General features: G+C 46.4%; 1 protein-coding gene across 2 annotated transcripts in view; it reads left to right on the top strand.

Annotated features, from left to right (window-relative positions):
- Positions 1 to 27,699, top strand: part of PGPEP1 (pyroglutamyl-peptidase I) — a 100,352-nt gene that overhangs the window by 38,136 nt on the left and 34,517 nt on the right. For both annotated transcript variants that reach the window (XM_030220164.1, XM_030220165.1), the window contains exons 3-4: positions 4,933 to 5,049; positions 6,480 to 6,712. In XM_030220164.1, coding sequence (XP_030076024.1) covers positions 4,933 to 5,049; positions 6,480 to 6,712 — 350 coding nt within the window. The remainder of the gene's footprint in view (positions 1 to 4,932; positions 5,050 to 6,479; positions 6,713 to 27,699) is intronic.

Genomic DNA, 27,699 nt, shown 5'->3' with positions numbered 1-27,699 from the left:
GTGCATACCATTACCGTGTGGAAGGTAAGCCGATCTCAGATCAGCCTTTAGTTGTTCGCTTCATGAGAGGTTTGCTTTTGTCAAAGCCCCCTGTCAAACCTCCTACAGTGTCATGGGATCTCAATGTCGTTCTCACCCAGCTGATGAAACCTCCTTTTGAGCCACTGAACTCCTGCCATCTGAAGTACTTGACCTGGAAGGTCATTTTCTTGGTGGCAGTTACTTCAGCTCGTAGAGTCTGTGAGCTTCAGGCCCTGGTAGCCCAGGCCCCTTACACCAAATTTCATCATAACAGAGTAGTCCTCCACACTCACCCTAAGTTCTTGCCAAAGGTTGTGTCGGAGTTCCATCTGAACCAGTCAATTGTCTTGCCAACATTCTTTCCCCGTCCTCATTCCTGCCCTGCTGAACGTCAGCTGCACACATTGGACTGCAAGAGAGCATTGGCCTTCTATCTGGAGCGGACACAGCCCAACAGACAGTCCGCCCAATTGTTTGTTTCTTTTGATCCCAATAGGAGGGGAGTGGCTGTGGGGAAACGCACCATATCCAATTGGCTAGCAGATTGCATTTCCTTCACTTACGCCCAGGCTGGGCTGGCTCTTGAGGGTCATGTCACGGCTCATAATGTTAGAGCCATGGCAGCGTCAGTGGCCCACTTGAAGTCAGCCACTATTGAAGAGATCCGCAAAGCTGCGACGTGGTCATCTGTCCACACATTCACATCTCATTACTGTCTGCAGCAGGATACCCGACGCGACAGTCGGTTCGGGCAGTCAGTGCTTCAGAATCTATTCGGGGTTTAGAATCCAACTCCACCCCCCTAGGCCCATGTTTTATTCTGTTCCAGGCTACACTCTCTGTTAGTTGGATAAGTTGTTAGGTCAATCTCAGTTATGTCCTCGCCGTTGCGAGGCCCAATTGACCATGTTTGTTGTTTTGAGTGAGCCTGGGGGCTAGGGATACCCCATCAGTGAGAACAAGCAGCCTGCTTGTCCTCTGAGAAAGCGAATGCTACATACCTCTAGAAGGTATTCTCCGAGGACAGCAGGCTGATTGTTCTCACAAACCCGCCCGCCTCCCCTTTGGAGTTGTGTCTTCCCTTGTCTTTGTCTTGCTACATATGGGACTGACGAACATGAGCCGGTTCGGGCGGGAAGCCGGCCGCGCATGCGCGGTGCGCATGGGCGCGCTAGGACTAGTAAAGGCCTTTGCTAGTGAAGTTTCTGATTGTAGGGGCTGCCATGGACGTCACCCATCAGTGAGAACAATCAGCCTGCTGTCCTCTGAGAATACCTTCTACAGGTATGTAGCATTTGCTGTCTGGTACCTTGGAAGTAGACCCAACTTGTATTCCCACCTCTACATGGGTTCTCGCTGGCAGCATGCTGCACCCCTTCTCTGTTGCCAAGAAAAGCCTATTCTGGGGGCAAAAGTATCTTGTAATAGTGACAGAGCATTAAAGGAGTCATTTATTAAGAGTTAGCATGCCATTTATCAGAGTGTATGTTAAGTATTAAATGTTCCCCCCCCCCCCCCCCCAAAAAAAAAAAAAAGAAAAGCATGATGTTTATGCAAAGCAGAGTGGTGCTGGCTGTTTAGGAAGCTACTAACCTGGAATTCAAAGACTGGTTGTCTACACTATAACATTACATTTTTCATCTTAGATAAGCTTACAAAACATCATGTGATGTAGAAGGTCTATAAAGGGGGGGGGGGGGGAGAAAGGGGAAATGGGACTTGATATACCGCCTTTCTGAGGTTTTTGCAACTATATTCAAAGCGGTTTACATATAGTCAGGTACTTATTTTGTACCAGGGTAAATCATTTTAGTTCTAAAATAGCTTGTCAACCAAATTCATCTCGTCTCATAATACAGACTGAGATAAACAATTGTGGTTCTGATTACATGATTGATTTTGTGTTAGAGGTTGTGCAGCTGCTTCTGACTAGAAAATGACTTGGGAGCAGGTAATCGCAGTAATCCGCAGGAATGGGGAAAATTTTCAGTTTTAGCGAGGGTTCAAAAAGAAGTTATTTCCCCACCCCGCAGGACCAGTAATTACCCCTGCACCCGGGGTACAACAGATGCCTACCCATGGGCGTGGTTTGGGGGGCATTGCCCCCCCCCCCCCCCCCCAAATGCAGGGCTGGCAGAACGCTACAGGCAGCTTTTCCTGCCCTCGGCTCCCGGACAGGCTTCCTCTTCGTTCCTTCCCCCTCCCCCGAGTACGTTTAAACCTTTTATTTTCCTCGCAGCGACGGCATTGAAGCACACAACACAGCAGGCTCGCCTCCAGCCTTTCCCTTCCCTCACTCAGTGTCCCGCCTTCTTACGATAATGTGTTTCCTGTTTCCGCGAGGGTGGGACACTGTGAGGGAAGGGAAAGGCTGGAGGCGAGCCCGCTGTGTTGTTTGCTTCACTGCCGTCGCTGTGAGGAAAATAAAAGGTTTACACACGCAGGGGAGGGGGCAGGAAGGAATGGAGAGGAAGGCTGTCCGGGAGCTGAGGGGAGGGCAGGGAGAATCGCTGGACATGGCTGGGAGGGGAAGAGATCGCTGGACATGGAGAGGAGGGGGAGGGCAGGGGAGAGGAGAATTGCTGGACATTGGGTGGAGGGGAGGGCAGGGGAGAGAGGACAATTGCTGGACATGAATAGATGAATGGAGGGGGCAGGGGAGAGAGCAAATTTGCTGGATATGGATAGATGGAGGAGAGGGCAGGGGAGAATGGAGAGTTGCTGGACATGGATGGAGGGGGGAGGGCAGGGGAGAGAGGAGAATTGCTGGATCCTGATGGATGGAGGGGGCAGGGGAGAGATGCTGGACATGGATGGATAGAGGGGGCAAGGGAGAGAGGAAAATTGCTGGATATGGATGGAGGAGAGGGCAGGGGAGCATGGAGAGTTGCTGGACATGGATGGATGAATGGAGGGGGCAGAGGAGAGAGCAAGTTTGCTGGAGATGGATGGAGGAGAGGGCAGGGGAGAATGGAGAGTTGCTGGACATGGATGGATGAATGGAGGGGGCAGAGGAGAGAGCAAGTTTGCTGGAGATGGATGGAGGAGAGGGCAGGGGAGAATGGAGAGTTGCTGGACATGGATGGATGGAGGGGAGGGAAGTCAAGAAGGAGATGCACATGGATGGAGGGAAGACAAGAGAGGAGATATGCTGGACATGGATGGAGTGGAGGGCAGGGAAGAGAGGAGAAATGTTGGACAAGGATGGAGGGAAGGAAAGCAACACCAGACTTTGTGGAGGGGGAGAGGGAGGGAAAGTGACTCCAGACCTTGGAGGGAAGGAAGGAGGGAGGGAGAGTGACACGACCTTGCAAGGGGGAAGAGGAAGGAAGGGCATGGGGTATAGGCCTTGGAAGCAAAGGAATGAAAGAGAGAAACGGATGGAGCTGGGGACTGATAGGGTAGATGAGATCCAGTGGAGGGTAGGTGAGGGCTAATAGGATGGGAATGAATGAGGGCTAAGGAAGTGGGTGAAAAACGATAGGGGTTTAGGAGACTGGATATTAAGTGAGAGACAGAGGGAGCAATGGTAAAAGCTAGTAGGTAGATGAGAAGTGAAACAGAGACTAAGGTGAGAGAAAGGGGGCTAAACACAAATAAGGTGGGGGCATGAAATGAAAGGTCACTGCCAGACAGATGTAGAGAAGGAAAGGACAAAGCCAAGAGGAGAGAGAAGAAATGGAAACGCCAACGTGGAAAAGAATTTAGAGAAGACGGACATGTGGAAAGTGGAAAAGAGACTGGGACCAGCCCAATTAGAACAATAAAGTGCTCGGACAACAAAGGTAGAAAAGAAATATTTTTATTTAATACTTTTTTAAGGACTGAGATGTGCCTGCTTTGTGAAATGTATATCTTTTGTATTTTGCAGAGTGCAGGAGAAAATACATTTCTGTTTCTCTTTTACCAGTGTTTACCTGGCTTTCTTGAGGGAGATCTCTATTTCAGTTTTTCTGTGGTTCCCGGTTTTGTATAGTGAGAACAGAATTAAATGTGCTTGGAGTTGTCGAATGATTAGAAAAATTAGTGTTCATTATTGCTTGTTATGTGAATGAATATTCTATCACTGTTTCATTATTGCTTGCCAGACCAGTCCAGTATTACATTTTAAGGGCATTTGTTTTAATTCGTGTATGCAATCCTTACATGCACATGATTTTGCTTTTTAAACCAAGGTAAATCTTAAGTGTGGTTAAACAGCGAGGCTTCTGTGGCTAGGGACAGAGTTTGGGGGGATGGGGCGGGGTCGGGGATAGAGTTTGCAGGGACAGGTTGGAGACAAACTTTGTCCCCGCATCATTCTCTACTGACCAAATAGTTATGTCCTTAATAAAGCAATGACCCTAATTCACAAAACATAGTACTCGGTGAACTAATGCACTGTTTGTTGCAAGATATGTTGAATTCCTTTCCTAGCCAGCTCTTAACATGCCTGGCTTTCAGTGCTTCATCTCTCACCCGCATTATCTTCCTAGTGTAAGCAAATTCCTGCAGGGGGACCACCAAGGCTGATGTTGCATCCAGTTCTCATACAGAAATGCTCACAAGGCTACTATTCAGCTGGTATCCCCAGAGGAGCACCCAAGTAACAGCATTGTAATGGTGTTCCTGATCCTTACCTTTATGAGTATTTTCAGTGGGATGGATAAAAACATTCTCCTTGTCCAAACCAAAAACAAAACTCTTCAGACGTATAGTAGTAGTATCTGTATTGTACATTTTGGTGTGGGATCATATTTAATCTTAATGCATTTATCCCTTCCAGACCATGTAGGTCTCTCAACCCACTCTGGGCTGCATAACTTAGAAACCTGTTTAACTCCTCTAGACTGAAGAAAAAAATCCATTTCCTTGTTACTTTCTTTTCTTACTTAATCAAAACTTTTTCCCCTCATTTTTGGTTGCTTATAGGAATTAGAGAAGATGGGCTTGGGAGAAGGTGTGGATCTGCATGTTTATGAAGTTCCTGTTGAATATCAGACAGTACAGAGATTAATTCCAGCACTATGGAAGAAACATTGTCCAGAAGTGAGTAAAAAAAAAAAAAAATCCTGTGTAAGTCTATTTTGTCCATTGTATAAATAGAAAACGCACACACTTGTGCTTACACAACCATTAACCTGGCAAGTGAATACTTTGTATTAAGAGACTTCCCTTTGGTGTCTATTATTCCCTCATAAACTGATATAAATGCATTAATCTGCTTGTAGATGCAGTTCATCTTCTAAGGTTGCATTCAGTGGGTCAAGTAACATTTAGAATGTTCAGGAGCTTTTTTTTTGTTTCTTTTTTCACCTTTGCAGTTTCTTCCTGCGCCTTTATATTTCCAGTTTGGTAGGAAGCAGGACTGTGATACGGTGCCACAAGCCTTCATTCACAGTTGTCTGGGGATTGCCTTATCACCCCAGTATATCTAGTTTGGTCATTGCAGGGATCCAGAAGGCATAGACTACAATCTAGCTACTAAGTGTCACCCTTAAGCAATAGTAGCAGCTCCATTCAATCTGGGAAGCAAAAGCCTGATTCAGGGATTGAATTGAACAGCTTACATATGGCAGTGTATATTCACATCCCAATATTCCACTTTTGATGTGTCCTCAAAATAAGTTTCTACTTGTTGGTAAAATATATATTAATATGCTTGTGATTGTCATTGGGGTCCATTCTGAGTTATTCAAATGTATGTACTTTGACCATGATTCCTCTGACTTGGAGTTTGACCTAAGAACCTGAGCCACTGGGCTGGCCCAAGAACCATTTTATATAGGTGGGTAGATGGGCTGCATCATTCAGGGAGCCACTTTTACAATTCATTACTGATTTTTAACTTTATTTTCACATGTCAACTTTATTTGATATAGTACTATGCTAATAACATATCTAAGCAATTTACAGTGAAAATTCAGGAAGAGGTAAAGATGGAAAATGCAAAAGGAGGCTTAGGTAACACCTATAGCAAAATAATAAAATCAAGTAAAAGTTTCTTTATTGCTTGATATACTGTACCGCTATCTTCAAAGTGGTTTACAAAAATCATAAATAGAGTTTACAGAAAATGAACTACAATATAGGAAAGATAAAATCATAAAAATAATCGGGTAATAGAAGTGGTAATAATAAAAAACGATAAGGGTAATGGTTATTAAGTATAGTTGTCCTGTAAGGGTTTTTGTTGTGGCTTATATCTCTGAAATTTTAAAACAAAAATATTGTGTGTTCTAGATAGGCAGATAGTGAATCTAGCCATAAGTATTGGAGATCTGTGTTGAGTGCATGTGTATCAAATGATTTTAGGTAAATTAACTTCTCATCAGTACCTGGGCACCTAGAATACCCATCACGGTGTTGCTTCAGACTGAATTGCTTCAGGTATTCAGTATCTGTCTCCCAGATGTTTAACTCAGCTGTTTTTCCTGCTCCTTCATAATTGTGGTTTCTCTTTTTCTTCCTTTTTCTAGTTGGTGGTTCATGTAGGAGTGTCAGGCATGGCCACAACTGTGACTCTGGAAAAATGTGGACATAACGTAGGATACAGAGGCTTGGACAACTGCCTCTTTTGCCCGGGGTCTCACTGTTGTGTGGATGGTGGCCCTGAATGCATAGATTCAATGATTGACATGGATACTGTCTGTGAGAGAGTTACAGCGTCTGGGCTGGATGTTGCAGTTACCATATCCAAGGATGCTGGAAGGTATCAGTGGAGGGGAGAGGGTAATACTGCTGTTTGTGGACTGTCCTAGATTTTCTGCCTGTCTTTGCTTCTCACTCTGTGATTAATACTTAGTAAATTTGGTTTTTTTTTCTTCTTTCCCATTTACTTCATGTATTGGGTTGGTATACTCCTAAGAGCAAAGCGTGTGGCCTCTTTCAGAGCTGCTTTAAGAATTATTTGTTAACTAGGCACATGCTAATCTTGTAAATCTAGTGTCTGCCGCCTTCAATGTGCAGTGAGGGAGTAGCAGGATCCCATGTAAGAAATCAAATACAGGCCATTTTAATATTTGTCAAAGAAAAGGCTGAACATTGGTAAGATTGGGTTATTTCCTGTTAGGTATAACAAAAAGGAAACTTCTTTTCTTTTAAGTGCAAGGGGAAGTTGAGGGGAGCTCCACTCAATGCAGTCTTCCCAGGGTACACAGCAAACCACCGTGGCCACCTTTGGACAAATCTGTGGTTTGAAACATGTCACAAGCCAATTGGCCTGGTTGCCACTCCAGGGCCACGGGTAGCAGCAGCTGTAGTTATATTGCTGGTGTGGTGCCAGCTGGAACATCTGTGGGAGGGCTGCTTCATGTGCCTATGTGGTTCAACCACCTGCAATCTTGATTGTGCACCTGGAAGAGGTCTCTGATGTCTGAGGCAGAGCAGCACTGGCCTGATATAGTAGAGACTTGGAGTGTTGGCTTGACATGGAAAATGCAGGTCGCTTAGCTGGAGAACCTATGCTAGGAATATTAAGTTTACAGCTTTGGCAAACATCAAGAAATCACATTGGAGATTATATGGACCATGTTAAAACTCCATACATAAGGTGTGTTCAGGCCCTTCTTTAAAGAACTCTGCCAAGATTGAAGTTCTGAAGGTACCATTAACTAATCAGGCTTCCAAAATTAGTATCTATTTCTGAAATTAAGGCGGCATGATATGTCCTATGAGAACTGCAGCATAATAGGAAAATTGAAAACTAACTTGATTTTAAGTTCAAAGATCTTGAATTTTGTACAGGTAGATTTTTGAAAGACGTGATGAAATCCTGAGACAGGCATTCCCTCACTGCAGAAGGTCTATCTTCTTTACCATTTAGGAAAACCTTTCTGTAATAAAGATCTCCTCTAATAAATGAACTTTACATCTGTTTTGGAGAATTCTGAGGATGAGATGTGAACAGAGTGATTGTGTTGATATCCCTTTGTTTTTCATCAAGATAATGAAGCTGTTTTTAGAACGTACTTCAGAACTTCCGGAACTTTTTCTTTTACAGATCAACAAACTCTACACTTTTGAATGTGAAAGAAGTGGAATTCTTTTTAGGTATATTTGTAAATTTGACTTCAGAAGAAGGAATGGTTCTGCCATGGTTTCAGTGATCTGTTGATGCTTATACAGCCTGTTTTCATTGGGATTTGCATTCTTGGTAAGCTTTTTGTAACAAATAGTTCCTAGCCAATTTATGGCTTTATTTGGAGGAAGATGATAATTTGGATGGTTTCTAAGCCATAGGCTGGTTTCTGGGCAGGACACGGTACTGAGGTTTTAAGCTGACTAGGTTGAAGGACTGCATAGTACTTGTTAGATGTGATTTGGCCTTTGATCTGGTATGTCATGTTATTTGCCATACTATAGAAAATGGACTAGTTTTTTAGTAGCTCTGCTACTTTTTAAAGCAGAGATTGGAGAGAATAAGTTTTAATGGAACAGTATTGGAGACTGGATGGACCGTGCAGGTCTTTTTCTGCCGTCATCTACTATGTTACTAGATATGTGTGCCTTGTGGTGGTTCGTCATTGCTGTTTTTCATATTTTTATGAAACCTTTGGAGTTGATGCACTCTGTGGGTTTGCATAGATATTGAGAGAGATGACAACCATGTATATAAAATATGCAGGTGATACTCGGCTTATCTTTCTGTTGAGATGAAGAGTCAAATGCCTCTGAGATGAAGTCAAATGCCTTGAAGATGCTTAATCAGGGACCATCTAAAATTTTTCGGTAGTGCTCTGAAAAATAAGTTGGTTTTAAATATGAAAAAAAGATGACTCTATTCCTTATGATGGAGCAAGACTTTCGGCTAAGAAGTTTTTTTTCCCCACTCTTCTCAGGTGTTTCCAAATCTAACCCACACTGATGAAACTGTATGAATTTGCACCAATGTGTCAGCTACATAAGAAACAGTTGGTGAAACCAATACAGGTGAAGGACTTGAGAATCTGTTTGGATCCCAGTGCTTTGTAATAGCAGCTTTTTGGAAACTTTGCTTTGAGATGATCACTACCCGGAGTTGTACAGGCCTTGATATTGTCCTTGAGTACTGCAGTGATCTGTTTATGGGCCTCCACAGAGGCTTACATATAGGGTTTAGCTAGCTAGTCCAGAATGCAGTGTGGGGTTGGGACAGTTAAGATTTGAGTTGCCAACCCCACTGCGGCAACAATTACTTTGTTTCCTATGGCACAGCATGCACAATTTAAAATACTGATAATGGTTTTTAAAATCCCTTGGTGTAATTGCTTTGTTTGAAGCAGAAAGTGGTCCATTATGAGCCAGGACAGATCCTCCAGTCTAGTCAAGTAGAGGGATCTCAAAGTAGCAAAACATTGTGACCAGGCAGCGACCATAGCCAGAAAGATGCTAGGCTGCATAGAAAGACACAACCAGCAGAAGAAAGGAGGCATTAATGCCCCTGTATTGGTCATTGGCGAGGCCCAACTTGAAGTATTGTCAGTTTTGAAGGCCATATCTTGCTTAGGGGCATAAGACTTGAAACTGTGCAGAGAAAAGCGACAAAAATGGTATGAAGTCTATGTCAAAATATTGTGAGAAGAGTTCATGACCAGAATATGTATACCCTAGAAGAAAAGAGGAATAGGTGAGATATGGTGCAGATGTTTAAATACTCAAAAGGTATTAATAGATAGAAGCTGGCAAGATGGCGACAGTGTAGGACCCACCCATGAGAGCTCTGGGCCTCAAGAATAGTGAAATCAAACACAGCGAAGCGACGCTCTGAGAGCCCTAGGATACTCAAGACAAACAGGCAGCGTATCGTATTGGCGTTCATTGAAACCCGTGCGAAACCGGTGAGCTACAGCTCGGCCACTCTTGACCTAGGAGAATCGATCTTAGCCTCCTCTCATGAGGGACGTGGGACAACACGAGGCCCATGGAATAATCGGTGCATGCCTAGCTTTACTCACCTACCCATCAACCACCCAGAACCGAAGCAGACGGCCGACCCTTCTCGCACTGACTACCACACAGGACGCGCCAGATCCTTCCACTACCCGTCTGCCCATCATCCACTCGGGATCGAAACAGATGGCCGACTCTCCTTGCATAGATCGCGCTCCCGGATCCTCCCACCACCCGTCTGCTTGCCAACCACTCAGGACCGAAGCAAACAGCTGATCCTCCTCGCACAGACTACCACACAGGACGCATCGCTGGTGATTGTGCTCCCGGAGTCCTCCCATCACCCACCTGTGCCGAACCCAGAGCGAAACGGTTTAAGGATCATCATCTTCCAGGTTGCTGTCACAGGACTATAGGGCTATGGTGGCTGAACACGCAGAGTGGCAGCATTCGGGGCGATATTGACAGCGAGAGGTGTGGGAGCTATGCGAATGCATCGCCGCAGCGGCACACAGTGAAGTTGGCTGGTTCTGTTGCCTTTTGTCTGACACCTACCTCCAACTGCTAACCCAGCTCCATAGACCGTTGAGTCTCGACGCTCTGTGTAACACTATATTGTGTTGAGCACCAGCACTTAAAATTCTAAGGGAGAATTACCTCCAGACCTATTCACCCAACAAGCCTGGCCTTAGCCATACAAAACGTGAACGGTGTACCGCATGTGTCCCAAGGGAAGACCATTGTGGGATCCAACACACATTTACTGCAATGAGCAAGGCTGTCACCTGTTCCCGATTCCTCCCTTCATTTACTGGAAGTCGGAATAGCCTCCTCCTGTGCTACCTGCAGCACTCCCACCGGTCAGCATCTTTTGGTGTTGCTTTGAGTGGACCAGCTTTCCGTACACTCACTGGGGTGACAAGGTGAGGAGACAATCGGGGAGTCGTTACAAGAGGTACAAAACAGTGAGGGCAGTGGCAGAGACACCATCCCTCGACGGACACTAAAAAATCTTCTCTACCTGATTATCCTGAGCCGCTGAAATTGGACAGCCTCCTCCAGACCCAAGCTGCTCCACTCCCCATCGGACCTCTCTATTGAATACGTCCCACTAATAATCCAACTATACTCTTACTAAAATGAATACCGTCAAATCACTCCTAATCACCTACTCCTTATCACTAATTCACCTAATACTTACCTCCCCTCCCACAGAAAATAACATAATACCCATATTTCTCTAAATCAAAAACTGTCCAGATTCTCCACACCTCACCAAACTATTAACAACCAAAATATAAGAACAACACTGGGTCATTCCATGTCAAGTGGTCTGGTGGTCCCTGCGCGACCATCATGGAGTTCAATGAAATTTTCTGTGAACATTCATACATGTCCCGGAGTGGAGGAGTGGCCTAGTGGTTAGGGTGCTGGACTTTGGTCCTGGGGAACTGAGGAACTGAGTTCGATTCCCGGCACAGGTAGCTCCTTGTGACTCTGGGCAAGTCACTTAACCCTCCATTGCCTGCCATGAGTGGGAAAGCGCGGGGTACAAATGTAACACAAACAAACATTGGTAAAGTGTTACGTTCGCCGATGCAATACTTGCTGAGATATAGTAATCTGTTTGACCCCATACTGCAGCCTTCTATGGTATGACTCAGAGATTTTGGTAACTTTGAGACACTGTATCTCCGGCAATATTTTGTTGAGAGAAACAAAACTTGGCCATCTTGTACAACTTTTTGCGCTCTATTAAACAAAATAATGAAAATATCTTCATGAGCGATTTCCATGAAGAAAACTTGGCGCAAACTTGGTCCAAAAAGTTTGCGGCTCGAAAACAATTGTAAAGTTTGGCTTTTTATATCTCTGGAATTAAAGGTGTGATAAACGTGAAACTTTGCACACAACTTATCAACATAAGGTTTTCAAATATAAAATTTCATTCTAATATTTTCCATTAGTTCACAAATTGAGTGTAAAGTTGATGATTTTTGGAAAAACGCCAAAAATAGGGTATTTTTAGCCCACTTTTACAAAAAAAGACCTTCTGGAAACTTTTTAATCATTTTCATTAGAGCATGTTTCAAACCACTTAAAAAAAGTAGGGTTGGTTTTTCATCACTGGCATATAAGGCCCTAGAAATAGGGACAATGAGGATGTTGCTATCGCAACTTCATATACTTCAACATGCATTTTTCTATATTGTGTCGTTTTCTTTCCATTTCTGCTGAAGTTTAAAGTGTATAATTCATTTTTTGTATGCTATGACTCTGTTAGTCTACTAGCGGTGCTTCTACACTAATGACATTGGTTAAATATTCTGTACGTACCTTATTGATGCCGCGCATTAGCATGTTTCGGCTATAGGATTCTGTACTGTGCAGGTGTAGTTGTTTTCTGTCATAACATAAGAATCTTTACAACTTCTCTTTTTCAGATTCGCATTAATTTAATACACTTCATATTAATTATTACGATTTTGCTTAATATGCGAAAAATGAATGTCAGAGTCAACTGACAATCCCACTTTGCCCATTTGCGTTGTTGGAAAAAAATTGTCGTCAACTTGCCACCATGGTCCATTTTATTCTAAAGAAATTGGGCTGCATTATGTGCACAGCTTGTCCGCCAATGAAAAAATGCTCAATACTCAGCGATCGGAGGTTGAGTTCACAGACGACGACTAAATCTGCCTGCATCACAAAGCGATGTATTTGGAAAAGTACAAAATGAAGCAAAACTCGTGCTGCAACCCATTCAACAAACAAAATCACATAGTTAAACATGGACTGTTGAAAGTCGATCTAGCCATGTCCGATGATTTGAAAAAATTGAAAACAAATGTGAAGCCGGGCAAAAAAATGTGTTCCAAGTGTAAAGCCAAATATGTTTCTATGGTCGAAAGCAAGGCAGAGTCATCGTCATCAGAAAATTACGATATGGACATTTCAGACACTCTCGATCAAAGTTTGACTGATTTGGGGACTTCTCCATTAAAAATTCGGAGGTTGGCCAGTAGGGATAAAACTGGATATGTGAAACAAAAAATTGAACGCGTGCAGAAAGTGGTGGTAGAAAAAATAATGGTAGCCGCTGCAGTATCAACCGAAGATATTGGACAAACTAGCAAGTCGGCTGCTAAGGAATGCCTGTCATGCCAAGATTACACTGACCTAATTGAAGATGTGAAAACGAAAATTAAAATATCCAATAGATCCATGAAAATTCAATTATTGACTTTGGCCCCAAAGAGTTGGTCAATACCAGTGACAGCAAAAACGTTTAGCGTTTCAGAACGTAAGGTTAAAACAGCGCGAATATTAAAGCAAGAGAGAGGCATTTGTGCACTACCGGATGCAAAAGTTGGCAAACTGCTACCAAAGGCAATCGCCGACAAAGTTTGAGATTTCTACAAGGATGATGAATTTAGCAGGATGTGCCCTGGTAAAAAAGATTTTGTTTCTGTTCGGCTTGATGGCATCAAGGTTCAAAAACAAAAGCGGTTGCTACTGTGCAATCTGAAAGAACTGTATGTAGCATATCGAAACAAATATGGTGCTGAAATTGTTTTTTCCAAATTCTTTGAGCTCAGACCAAAGTGGTGTGTTACTGTCGGTGCCTCAGGCACACATTCCGTCTGTGTCTGCACCATCCATCAGAATGTTACGCTTATGCTACAAGGTGCCAACATTAAAGAAGACTACAAGATCCTCATGGGAAAGGCAGTTTGCGATCTGGACGCCAAAGATTGTATGTTGCAGCAATGCCAAAACTGTCCTGGTGAAGAGGCACTGATAGCATATTTGGAAGAAATATTTGAGGACTGGGACTCAGAAGAATTAATGGAATTCAAACAGTGGGTTCATACTGACCGTGAAACGCTCGAAACACATGTTCTCACTGTTGACAACTTTATTGAAAAACTCGCTAGCAAAATTAGGAAACTGACTGGCCACCACTTCATTTCAAAACATCAAAGTGAATATTTGAACTCATTAAAAGCTGGCCTAAAAGAAACCGAACTTATCGTACTGATGGATTTTGCGCAGAATTACTCGTTTGTTGTCCAAGACGCTGCTGAAGGCTTTCACTGGGAGAATTCACAATGCACAGTGCATCCATTTGTCACTTATTATAGCAATAAAGATGGCATGCTGCAAATTGTCAACTGCTGCATAATTTCTGATCATATGCAACATGATACGGTTTCCGTGCACATGTTCATTCGGAAGTTGATTGAGTTTTTGACGAGTAAAACCAAGATTACAAGAATATACTACTTTAGTGACGGTTCAGCAGCACAATACAAAAATTACAAAAATTTCGTCAATCTGTGCAATCACAAGAATGATTTTGAAATTGAGGCCGAATGGAAGTTTTTTGGCACGAGTCATGGCAAGTCACCATGTGATGGAGTTGGTGGCATGACTTTTTTTTTTTTAATTATTTATTTATTCATTTACATATATCATTAAACAAGAATAAATACTTGTCAAGAAATAACTATGCTGTACATTCTCAAACAAGAAAAAATAAATTATTTTAACACAACTACATACAGCAAGTTAATTAAAGTCCACATTACAGAGATTCAAAGTTTACGATAGGAAATAAAGGAAACATAATTTAAGGAAAATCACATTAGATCGGTTACTCATTAAAGATACCCTTTTTTGTTTTTAAACCTAGAACTATGATCTAATTATTCCCTTGTCCTTTTGCAACCAGGAAAGATGATAGCTGAGAAGGGTCATAGAATACATACTTATTAGACTCATACTTTATTAGGCATTTGCAGGGGTACTTTAAAAAGAATGTTGCCCCTATCTGAAGTACAGCAGGTCTCATAAGTAAAAATCTCTGACGGCGTTTTTGAGTTTCCTTAGTAACATCCGGGAAGAGTTGGACCTTCAAACCAAGAAAGGTTTTATCTTTATTTTGGAAGAAAAGCCTCATCAGCCAGTTTTTATCCGGTGATAAGGCTACAGTGGCAATTAAAGTAGAGGGGCTTACTAATTCAGTATCTGAGGATTCTAAAATCCTCGAGATATCTAGGACATTTGTCTGAGATACTTGGTTTTTTTGGGGTAAATAATATATTTGTGTAAATGGAGGAACCATTTCTCAGAAACACCTAGTATCTCTGTAATATACTTCCTAAGCATTTCTCTTGGTAAGACCCCCATTCTTTTAGGGAAATTCAAAAAGCGGATATTATTATTTCTCCGAGGACAAGCAGGCTGCTTGTTCTCACTGATGGGGCGACGTCCACGGCAGCCCCTCCAATCGGAAACTTCTCTAGCAAAGTCCTTTGCTAGTCCTCGCGCGCCCCGCGCATGCGCGGCCGTCTTCCCGCCCGAAACCGGCTCGAGCCGGCCAGTCTTCTTTTGTCCGCACTCGGTACGGTCGTGTTTCGCCGTGTCGAGCCCCGGAAAGTCGACCTCGCGCGTCCAAATTTATTTTTGACGTGTTTTTTCTTCGGAAAAAGTCTTTAAAGTGTCGGGAAGTGCTTCGGAAACCCCCCCCCCCCCCCCCCCGGGTTTCGGACCAACCCCTTCCCGTACTTCCAGCTTTTTGCCCCGATAAGTTTTCTTTCGTCGTCGGGGTAGGCCTCTTTCGGCCTCGGTCGAGATTTTCTCCCTTCTAAATTTTTTGGTGCTCTTTTTCCGTCATTTCGGATTTTGATTTCGCCGGCGTGATTTTTCCGCCCATGACATCGAAGCCTTCCAGCGGCTTCAAGAAGTGCACCCAGTGCGCCCGGGTAATCTCGCTCACTGATAGACACTCGTCGTGTCTTCAGTGTCTGGGGGCCGAGCACCGCCCTCAGAACTGTAGTCTGTGTTCCCTGCTTCAAAGGCGGACTCAGGTAGCGAGATTAGCCCAGTAGAACGTGTTGTTCTCGGGCTCTTTGTCGGCATCGGCACCGGGATCTTCGAGTGCATCGACGTCGTCAGCGTCCAGACCATCTTCCTCGGCCGCCACTGTATCGAGTGCATCGAGCCTCTGCATCGGCGCCAAGGTATCGGGCGACTGCATCGACGTCGGTGGTACCGGGACCTCGTCTGCTGATGTCGTCGGATGGTGGTGCATCGTCAGGAGTGCAGGTGAGGGCTGTCCATTCCCCTGCTGGTGGCGGTGAGCCTTCGGGTGGGTCTCCTCCTACCCTGAGGGCTCCTGCGGTACAGCCCCCCCGAGACCGACCTCCTTCGGCCTCGGCCCCGAGGAAGCGACGGCTGGATTCTACGTCCTCCTTGTCGGTGCCGGGGAGCTCCGGTGACATGCTTCGGAAGAAGTCGAAGAAGCATCGACACCGGTCGCCTCCCTGCGTCGGCACTGAGAGCTCTGGGTCGCCGAGGGAGTCGGCACCCAGCAGGCATCGGCACCGAGAGGACCGCTCACCCTCTGTTCAGGAGGTGTCGATGCGCTCCACTCTGGACAGCCCGGAACAGCCTCCTCGCCCGGAACAGGTTCTGACGTCGACGCCTGCATCGACCTCTTTGCCTTTCTCTGCAGCCGCTCTGAACGAGAGCCTCCGGGCCGTTCTCCCAGAGATTCTGGGAGAGCTGTTGCGCCCTTCCCCTCCGGTACCGGCGGTGCTTGCGCCTCCGGTGCCGTCGAGCGTGGCGCCGGCTGGCCCATCGCCCGGGGTGAGGTCCCCGACGTCGGTACCGCGTTCGGTGCCGACTGCGGCCACCTCCCAGGAGGGCTCCCCGACTACGTCGGCGGAGGGAGCTTCGCCGATGCGGGCGAGGGAGTCTACCTCTCGACGCCCCCATCGTGGACGTGGCTCCACGGAGTCGAGCCGGGCGAGGTTGCAGACACAGGTTCGTGAACTTGTGTCTGACACCGAGGGTGAGGCCTCGTGGGAGGAAGAGGAAGACCCCAGATATTTCTCGGACGAGGAGTCTGAGGGTCTTCCTTCTGATCCTACTCCCTCTCCTGAAAGGCAGCTTTCTCCTCCTGAGAGTCTGTCTTTCGCTTCCTTTGTCCGGGAGATGTCTACGGCCATTCCCTTCCCGGTGGTTGTGGAGGACGAGCCCAGGGCTGAAATGTTTGAGCTCCTGGACTATCCTTCTCCACCTAAGGAAGCGTCCACTGTTCCCTTGCACCATGTCCTAAAAAAGACATTGCTTGCGAACTGGACCAAGCCACTAAGTAATCCCCACATTCCCAAGAAGATCGAGTCCCAGTACCGGATCCATGGGGACCCAGAGCTGATGCGCACCCAGTTGCCTCATGACTCTGGAGTTGTGGATTTGGCCCTAAAGAAGGCTAAGAGTTCTAGGGAGCATGCTTCGGCGCCCCCGGGCAAAGACCCTAGAACCTTAGACTCCTTTGGGAAGAAGGCCTACCATTCTTCTATGCTCGTGGCCAAAATTCAGTCGTACCAGCTCTACACGAGCATACATATGCGGAACAATGTACGGCAGTTGGCGGGCTTGGTTGATGCTCTTCCCCCTGAGCAGGCCAAGCCTTTTCAGGAGGTGGTCAGGCAGCTGAAGGCGTGCAGAAAATTCCTGGCCAGAGGGGTGTATGACACCTTTGATGTTGCGTCCAGGGCCGCTGCTCAAGGTGTGGTGATGCGCAGGCTCTCATGGCTGCGTGCCGCCGACCTGGAGAATAGACTCCAGCAGCGGATTGCGGACTCGCCTTGCCGTGCGGATAACATTTTTGGAGAGAAGGTCGAACAGGTGGTAGAGCATCTCCACCAGCGGGACACCGCATTCGACAAGTTCTCTCGCCGGCAGCCTTCAGCATCTACCTCTACAGGTAGAAGATTTTTTGGGGGAAGGAAGACTGTTCTCTATGCTTCTGGTAAGCGTAGGTACAATCCTCCTTCTCGACAGCCTGCGGCCCAGGCTAAGCCCCAGCGCGCTCGCTCTCGTCAGCAGCGTGCGCCTCAGCAAGGCCCCGCGGCTCCCCAGCAAAAGCAAGGGGCGAGCTTTTGACTGGCTCCAGCAGAGCATAGCCGACATCCAAGTGTCAGTGCCGGGCGACCTGCCAGTCGGGGGGAGGTTGAAAGCTTTTCACCAAAGGTGGCCTCTCATAACCTCCGACCAGTGGGTTCTTCAAATAGTCCGGCAAGGATACACCCTCAATTTGGCCTCAAAACCTCCAAATTGTCCACCGGGAGCTCAGTCTTACAGCTTCCAGCACAGGCAGGTACTTGCAGAGGAACTCTCCGCCCTTCTCAGCGCCAATGCGGTCGAGCCCGTGCCATCCGGGCAAGAAGGGCTGGGATTCTATTCCAGGTACTTCCTTGTGGAAAAGAAAACAGGGGGGATGCGTCCCATCCTAGACCTAAGGGCCCTGAACAAATATCTCGTAAAAGAAAAGTTCAGGATGCTTTCCCTGGGCACCCTTCTCCCCATGATTCAGCAAAACGATTGGCTATGCTCTCTGGACTTGAAGGATGCCTACACACACATCCCGATACTGCCAGCTCACAGACAGTATCTGCGATTTCAGTTGGGCACACGCCACTTCCAGTACTGTGTGCTACCCTTTGGGCTCGCCTCTGCGCCCAGGGTGTTCACAAAGTGCCTAGCTGTGGTAGCAGCGGCACTTCGCAGGCTGGGGGTGCACGTGTTCCCATATCTCGACGATTGGCTGGTGAAGAACACATCCGAGGCAGCAGATGACTATTCGCCTCCTGGAGCTACTGGGGTTTGTGATAAATTACCCAAAGTCCCATCTTCTCCCAGTGCAGAAATTCGAATTCATAGGAGCTCTGCTGGATTCTCGGACGGCTCGCGCCTATCTCCCAGAGACGAGGGCCAGCAACTTGTTGTCCCTCGTCTCGCGGGTGCGAGCGTCCCAGCAGATCACAGCTCGGCAGATGTTGAGATTGCTGGGCCACATGGCCTCCACAGTTCAAGTGACTCCCATGGCCCGTCTTCACATGAGATCTGCTCAATGGACCCTAGCCTCCCAGTGGTATCAGGCTGCTGGGGGTCTAGAAGACGTGATCCACCTGTCCACGAGTTTTCTCGAATCCCTGTATTGGTGGACAATCTGGTCCAATTTGACTCTGGGACGTCCTTTCCAAATTCCTCAGCCACAAAAAGTGCTGACAACGGATGCCTCTCTCCTGGGATGGGGAGCTCATGTCGATGGGCTTCACACCCAAGGAAGCTGGTCCCTCCAGGAACGCGGTCTACAGATCAATCTCCTGGAGTTGCGAGCGATCTGGAACGCTCTGAAGGCTTTCAGAGATCGGCTGTCCCATCAAATTATCCAAATTCAGACAGACAACCAGGTTGCCATGTACTATGTCAACAAGCAGGGGGGCACCGGATCTCTTCCCCTGTGTCAGGAAGCTGTCAGCATGTGGCTCTGGGCTCGCTGTCTCGGCATGGTGCTCCAAGCCACATATCTGGCAGGCGTAAACAACAGTCTGGCCGACAGACTGAGCCGGATTATGCAACCTCACGAGTGGTCGCTCAACTCCAGAGTGGTGCGCCAGATCTTCCAAGCGTGGGGCACCCCCTTGGTGGATCTCTTTGCATCTCGAGTGAACCACAAAGTCCCTCAGTTCTGTTTCAGGCCCCCGGCAGACTGGCATCGGATGCCTTCCTCCTGGATTGGGGGGAGGGCCTGCTGTATGCTTATCCTCCCATTCCTCTGGTGGGGAAGACTTTGTTGAAACTCAAGCAAGACCGAGGCACCATGATTCTGATTGCTCCTTTTTGGCCGCGTCAGATCTGGTTCCCTCTTCTTCTGGAGTTATCCTCAGAAGAACCGTGGAGATTGGAGTGTTTTCCGACCCTCATCACGCAGGACGAAGGGGCTCTTCTGTATCCCAGCCTCCGGTCCCTGGCTCTCACGGCCTGGATGTTGAGAGCGTAGACTTTGCCTCTTTGGGTCTGTCAGAGGGTGTCTCCCGCGTCTTGCTTGCTTCCAGGAAAGATTCCACTAAGAGGAGTTACTTCTTTCTATGGAGGAGGTTTGCCGTCTGGTGTGACAGCAAGGCCCTAGCTCCTCGCTCTTGTCCTACACAGACCCTGCTTGAATACCTTCTGCACTTGTCTGAGTCTGGTCTCAAGACCAACTCTGTAAGAGTTCACCTTAGTGCAATCAGTGCATACCATTACCAGTGTGGAAGGTAAGCCGATCTCAGGATCAGCCTTTAGTTGTTCGCTTCATGAGAGGTTTGCTTTTGTCAAAGCCCCCTGTCAAGCCTCCTACAGTGTCATGGGATCTCAATGTCATTCTCACCCAGCTGATGAAACCTCCTTTTGAGCCACTGAACTCCTGCCATCTGAAGTACTTGACCTGGAAGGTCATTTTCTTGGTGGCAGTTACTTCAGCTCGTAGAGTCTGTGAGCTTCAGGCCCTGGTAGCCCAGGCCCCTTACACCAAATTTCATCATAACAGAGTAGTCCTCCGCACTCACCCTAAGTTCTTGCCAAAGGTCGTGTCGGAGTTCCATCTGAACCAGTCAATTGTCTTGCCAACATTCTTTCCCCGTCCTCATTCCTGCCCTGCTGAACGTCAGCTGCACACATTGGACTGCAAGAGAGCATTGGCCTTCTATCTGGAGCGGACACAGCCCCACAGACAGTCCGCCCAATTGTTTGTTTCTTTTGATCCCAATAGGAGGGGAGTGGCTGTAGGGAAACGCACCATATCCAATTGGCTAGCAGATTGCATTTCCTTCACTTACGCCCAGGCGGGGCTGGCTCTTGAGAGTCATGTCACGGCTCATAATGTTAGAGCCATGGCTGCGTCGGTAGCCCACTTGAAGTCAGCCTCTATTGAAGAAATTTGCAAAGCTGCGACGTGGTCATCTGTCCACACATTCACATCTCATTACTGCCTGCAGCAGGATACCCGACGCGACAGTCGGTTCGGGCAGTCAGTTCTTCAGAACCTGTTTGGGCTTTAGGATCCAACTCCACCCCCCGAGGGCCCTGTTTGTTCTGTTCCAGGCTGCACTCTCAGTTAGTTGGTAAATTTTTTAGGTCAATCTCAGTTATGTCCTCGCCGTTGCGAGGCCCAATTGACCATGGTTGTTGTTTTGAGTGAGCCTGGGGGCTAGGGATACCCCATCAGTGAGAACAAGCAGCCTGCTTGTCCTCGGAGAAAGCGAATGCTACATACCTGTAGAAGGTATTCTCCGAGGACAGCAGGCTGATTGTTCTCACAAACCCGCCCGCCTCCCCTTTGGAGTTGTGTCTTCCCTTGAAGTGTATTGTCTTGCTACATACTGGACTGGCCGGCTCGAGCCGGTTTCGGGCGGGAAGACGGCCGCGCATGCGCGAGGACTAGCAAAGGACTTTGCTAGAGAAGTTTCCGATTGGAGGGGCTGCCGTGGACGTCGCCCCATCAGTGAGAACAATCAGCCTGCTGTCCTCGGAGAATACCTTCTACAGGTATGTAGCATTCGCTTTCTAGTTACATTCTCCAGAAATTCAGTTTGTCTCCTTAAAGTACACAAATCTTTTATCATAGTCTCTTGATGTAACTGTACAATTTTCAAATCTTTCTCCATTTCTGTTTGTCGGGTAACCATAGTCTCTACCCTAGTTTCAGCTACTTGAACCCTTTGGTCAAGATTAACAATGTCCTGTGAAACTTGTTTTATTTGTGGGCTTAAGGGTGGCATGACTAAATATTTGGCTGCTTGAGCCAGCCTCCAGCGACCATTAACTGACCAAATACTGACGCCAATAGATCTGTTTAACTTTTGTGACTAAAACATTCATGGAATTAAATATATGTTCCGACTGAAGAAATCCAAGAAAACAGGATGCTTCAAGAAGAAAGATGGAAAGCTAGCTGCACAATAGCTGGCACAAGAGATCATCACCAGTTTGTGCCAGTTGATTCGAATTCGATTTCTGTCAGCAAAGTTTCAAATGACACGATTAACTTTGTGGCCAAAATTTCCGATATCGTCGATCCTAATTTAAAATTGGCCAAACTACTGCCTGGTTGTTATGTTGCCTGCATTTATGACATTAAGTGGTGGATAGGCAACATTGTAGAAATTTCCATCGAACAAAATGATGCATTAACATTTATGCATCCACCAGGCGCGGCTCATTCATTTTATTGGCCTGAAAGAAAAGATGTTTGTTGGGTTCCAGCACAACATCTTATTTGTGTGCTTCCAGCGCCATCAGTTACGTTGTCAGGCCGCCAGTATCAATTCCCAGAAGTGACACTAAAGAAAGTGGCTCGTAAATTCAATAATAAATAAGGAATCGTTGGAATTTGGCAGTTCATACAAACATTACTCACTTCGGCTTGGGAACCATTTAAGTTACCCACTTTAGGCTTAGGAACCTAGGATAAGCTGCCCAATTGGCTTGGGAACCGGACAGATACCCACACAAGGCTTTGGAACCTTGATGAAGAAACCAAACTAGAGACTTGGATCCTCATCCAAGAAACCCACCCGTGGCTGGTATTGCACAGCTATCGGGCGTGACCCCTATGGCGATGGGGTTACTGGTTCAAGTTCCTGAACTGGTATTGACAATGTCACCATGGACCAACGCAATTTAGGTACTAATAATGTCTGTATAAAACAAAAATAATAGAATGCATGTGATGTTCTGATAGCAGCGTCCTCAACTTTGTCCCTGTTTCTAAGACCTTATATGCCAGCGATGAAAAACCAACCCTACTTTTTTAAGGGGTTTGAAACATGCTCTTTCTAATGAAAATGATTAAAAAGAGTTTCCATAAGGTTTTTTTGTAAAAGTGCAAAAATCATCAACTTTACACAATTTGTGAACTAATGGAAAATATTAGGAGAATGAAATTTTTTATTCAAAAACCTTATAAGTCGTGTGCAAAGTTTCACGTTTATCACACCTTTAATTCCAGAGATATAAAAAGCCAAAATTTACAATTTTTTCGAGCCACAAATTTTTTAGACCAAGTTTGCTCCAAGTTTTCTTCATGGAAATTGCTTGTGAAGATTTTTTTGTTTGTTTGTTTAATAGAGTGCAAAAAGTTGTACAAGATGGCCAAGTTTTGTTTCTCGCAACTAAATATTGCCGGAGATACAGTGTCTCAAAGTTGCCGAAATCTCGGAGTCATACCATAGAAGGCTGCAGTGTGGGGTCAAACAGATTACTATATCTCAGCAAGTATTGCATCGGCAAACGTAAAACTTTACCAATGTTCATTGGGGACATGTATGAATGTTCACAGAAAATTTCATCGAAATGTGTGATGGTCGCACAGGGCACTTCTCTGAAATCAGACCACTTGACATGGAATGACCCCACTAATACATGAACAACATCAGAACGGAAAGAAAGGCTATAATAAACACATCAAGACTCGACAACTAACAAAAGTCCGTACAACAAACAATGAAACCGTATACTAAATAATTCAAGTGGGTTACATCAATGGCAGATCTGTTGTTAGCAGAACTACCACAATAACTGACTGGATCACGTCAGAAAACCTTGATTTAATCTTCATAAATGAAACTTGGATCCGTGATCAAAAGGACCCCATAATCCTTGATATTTGTCCCCCAGGATACAAAATCACTCACTGGACTAGAAAGGAAAAGAGAGGCGGAGGGATAGCATTAATTCACTGATCCCACTTTACCACAGTTACCACTGCTGAGTCCATGACAACCCAACTTGAAATTGCCTCAATTAGGATCCACAACAAATCCTTGCTTGACCACCAGGTAACTGGAATGAAAGCCAGTCAAACTTAATGGACTTCATCTCAAACACTTGTGCTACCAACTCTAATATACTAGTTTTAGGAGACATCAACCGCCACCTTGAAGACCCAAATTCCACCAACGCACACAAATGCAAGGAATTCCTCCACTCATGGGATCTTAAATGGCCACACATGAAAGCAACCCACTTTAAAGGTCACACACGACCTTATCTCACATAAATTGTCTGCTGACCAGAACCTGATTATATTAGATATCAAATGGACAGAAACTCCTTGGTCTGACCACTACAAACTAAACCTATCCCTACTATGGCGTAAAAAGGGGTTTATATCGTACTCAAGAACAAACAACCTTTCTGAGAAGTTCCGAGAGAAGAGAACATTTCTCTGGTAAGTGAACGCTATTGTGCTTTGGGAACTTAAAGATTGGGGTTTAAAGGAGGAATTGTAGGTTAGTATTAGGCAAAATAAAAATATAAAAAGCAAATTTTATCAACTAATTTCCATAGTCTTTTCCACTTAGTTTTAAAAACTTTGTACCACAGCATTAACAGAATCTAGCAGGCACTGCAGGATCCAGTTTAGTCTTTCCGCCCACCCCTAGGACAACTCTTCATTTATAGTCAGTTTTTGTAATAAGCAAGGAGTGCTCTTACAGAGTTTTAAATACATTTCATTACCATCTAAGAAGGAAACACTAAATAAATCATACTATATAATCTAAAAGACACTTTTATATTAGGCTAATATCCTTAATACTGTAGCAAGTTTTAAATTATTGAAAAACTCAAAAGCACTAAGATGGAGTCAGCAGTCCAGCAGCAAGAGGGGTGCTATCCAGTCTTTTGCATCGAGTGTCACATTTATGATTATCTCCCAGTTGATGAGATGTCATATGTGTGTGCCCGATGCAAAGAGCTCCTAGCTCTCAGAGAACATGTCCGTTCTCTTGAGGCTAGAGTAGCAGACTTGGTGCAGCTGAGGGAGACAGAGAGGTACATAGAGGAGACCTACAAGGATGTTGTAGAGAAGTCCCACCTCCAGTCTGGTAGCCTTTGTGCTACCTTGGAGAAGGGAGGTCTCCTAGAAGGAGAGCATCACCCTGGTGAAGTAGGAAGTACTCCTGTAGCCAGGACCTGCCCACCAGAGGACTATCCTCTCGCACCGAGGATATGTCTCCAAGTGCTGCCCGGGAGGGAAAGGTTAGGACAGCTGTTGTAGTTGATGATTCGATCATTAGGCATATAGATAGCTGGGTGGCTGGGGGATGTGAGGATCGCCTGGTGACTTGCCTGCCTGGTGCGAAGTTGGCGGACCTCACGCGTCACCTAGATAGGATTTTAGATAGTGCTGGGGAGGAGTCAGCAGTCTTGGTTCATGTGGGTACCAATGACATAGGAAAATGTGGGAGAGAGGTTCTGGAAGCCAAATTTAGGCTCTTAGGTAGAAAGCTCAAATCCAGATCCTCTAGGGTAGCATTTTCTGAAATGTTACCCCTTCCACACGCAGGGCCCAAGAGACAGGCAGAGCTCCGGAGTCTCAATGCGTGGATGAGACGATTGTGCAGGGAGGAGGGTTTTAGATTTGTTAGGAACTGGGCAACATTCTGGGGAAGGGGGAGCCTATTCTGAAAGGGTGGGCTCCACCTTAACCAGGGTGAGACCAGGCTGCTGGCATCGGCATTTAAAATGGAGATAGAGCAGCTTTTAAACTAGAAATGGGGGTAAGGCCGACAGTCGCTCAAAAGCGCATGGTTCGGGATAAGGTATCTTTCAAAGATATCACCAAAGCAGGGAAGATAGGGTAATCCTGATAGTGAGGTTGCAAAAGAGACCGTAGTAGATCAGGTATCCTTAAATAAAAATCAGACAAAAGATTGCAAATTAATACTGGCAAGTACTGAGCATGATGTAAATAGGAACAACAAACATAGTTTGAAATGTCTATATGCGAAAGCCAGGAGCCTAAGAAATAAGATGGGAGAGTTAGAATATATTGCACTTAATGAAAAATTAGATATAATAGGCATCTCTGAGACCTAGTGGAAGGAGGATAACCTGTGGGACACTGTCATACCAGGGTACAATTTATATCATAGTGATAGGGTGGATCGAATTGGTGGAGGGGTATCATTGTATATTAACGAGAGCCTTGAATCAAATAGATTGAAAATTCTGCAGGAAACAAAACACGTCTTGGAATCACTGTGGATTGAAATTCCATGTGTAAAGGGGAAAAGAATAGTGATAGGAGTGTACTACCGTCCGCCTGGCCAGACGGATGCAGAAATGTTAAAGGGAAATTAGGGACGCAAACAAATTGGGCAACACAATAATAATGGGTGATTTCAATTCCATATCATCATGCTGATCAATCCATAGACTGGTGGGTTGTGTCCATCTACCAGCAGGTGGAGGTAGAGAGCAAACTTTTGCCTCCCTATATGTGGTCATGTGCTGCCGGAAACTCCTCAGTATGTTCTCTATCTCAGCAGGTGGTGGTCACACACAGCAGCAGCTCTGGCTAGGCCTCCAAGCCTAATTTTAAGGTTTTGTTGAGTGCCTGGGGTTGAGGGCTCTTCTTGAGCAAGTGCAAACCTGGTGGCGCCAGGTCCCTCCTTTTCTCCCCCCTCCCGCTGGCTCCGTTAAAAAAAAAAAAAAATTTTTGAACGTCCTTAAAGGCATTTATTTCGACGTTTATTTAAACGTTTATTGCAGCCACTCACTGGGACACCAGGTCGTTACAGCTCGGAGCGGAAAGCAGGTAATTTTTACCTTTTTATAGCGGGCAGGGGGTTCCCCGATTGATCTCCACGTGGCATATGGCATCGGAGGGCGAGGGCGCAAAGAGTCGCTCCCCGGATCGCTTGGGCGCTTCTAGAGGGGATGCGGGGGTCTTAAAGTCTGATTCGCCCTTGTTGGGTGACAGTTTCGTGACCGATGAGTGTCCCGGTCCTTCCTCCGGTGTGGCGGTTTTTCCCGCCATAAACGCCCATCCCCCGCTGCTCGCCTCCGCCATCTTGGCCGGCCACGCGGCTCGGAAGGCTTCTTCTTGGGCCGCCCTTGAGGTAGGAGACATTAATGCCATGAACGCCCTTAATTTGGGCGACGGCAGAAAAGCGGCTAAAGTTAAGCGCCGTTCTTCCCGCGCGGCTCCTTCGCGGAGTGTCGCGCCGGACGCCATCTTGGATGCGCAGCATGTCTCTCCCCTGCTCTTGCGAGCGCCGGTTGAGGGTGCGTCCTGGGCTGTAGCCCAGGCTGCGGAAGTGCACAGTCTGGGGGGTTTCTCCCCCGAGTTTGTTTTGCTGCTGCATCAGGCCTTCCTTATGCAAAATGCTGCCCCTGCTCCCTCGTCTGGTAAAGAGGTTGAGGCCCCCGGAGGTAAACGCCCTCTGGTTGATTCCCAGGCCTTGGAGGACTTTGTCTCCCCCGATGTAGATGAGGGCAGCGTATCTGAGTTCTCCCAACGGTCCTTTGCGGATTCCTTGGAGGAGACGGATCCTCGCTCGGATGGAGCGGATGACCCCTCTGCAGCGCGGCTCTTTAGCTCAGAAGATTTGCCCAACCTGTTAGTGCAGGCCATGGGCATTTTGAAGATTTCCTCTCCGGAGGACGTCTCTCCCTCAGCCCCTGTTGGCTCTGCCATTATGCTGGGGACAAAGCGCCTGCCTAGAACCTTCCACGTGCATGATGCCTTGCACACCTTAATTTCGGCTCAATGGGATGTCCCGGAAGCGAGCCTTAAAGTGGCTAGGGCTATGTCCCGCCTCTATCCTTTGCCTGAAAGTGAACGGGAGGCCTATCTGTGGCCTACCGTGGATTCTTTAATCACTGCGGTGACTAAGAAAACGGCGTTGCCGGTGGAAGGTGGCACAGCCCTAAAGGACGCCCAAGACAGAAGATTGGAGGCGGCCTTAAGGTCGTCCTTTGAGGCGGCTGCTTTAAGTTTGCAGGCCTCAGTTTGCGGCTCCTATGTGGCCAGGGCGTGCCTGACTATGGTGCAGCGGGCTTCCCCCTCGGATCATTCCTTGAGGGCTGATTGGCCGGCCCTGGAATCGGGCTTAGCCTATTTGGCAGACTTGCTGTATGATGTCTTGAGGGCCTCAGCTAAAGGCATGGCTCAGACAATCTCTGCGCGGCGGTGGCTTTGGCTGA

The sequence above is a fragment of the Microcaecilia unicolor genome, chromosome 11 (assembly GCF_901765095.1).
Source record: "Microcaecilia unicolor chromosome 11, aMicUni1.1, whole genome shotgun sequence".
Classification (NCBI taxonomy): domain Eukaryota; kingdom Metazoa; phylum Chordata; class Amphibia; order Gymnophiona; family Siphonopidae; genus Microcaecilia; species Microcaecilia unicolor.
Note: the sequence above shows the minus strand (reverse complement) of the source record. Positions and strands in the feature narration are given on the sequence as shown.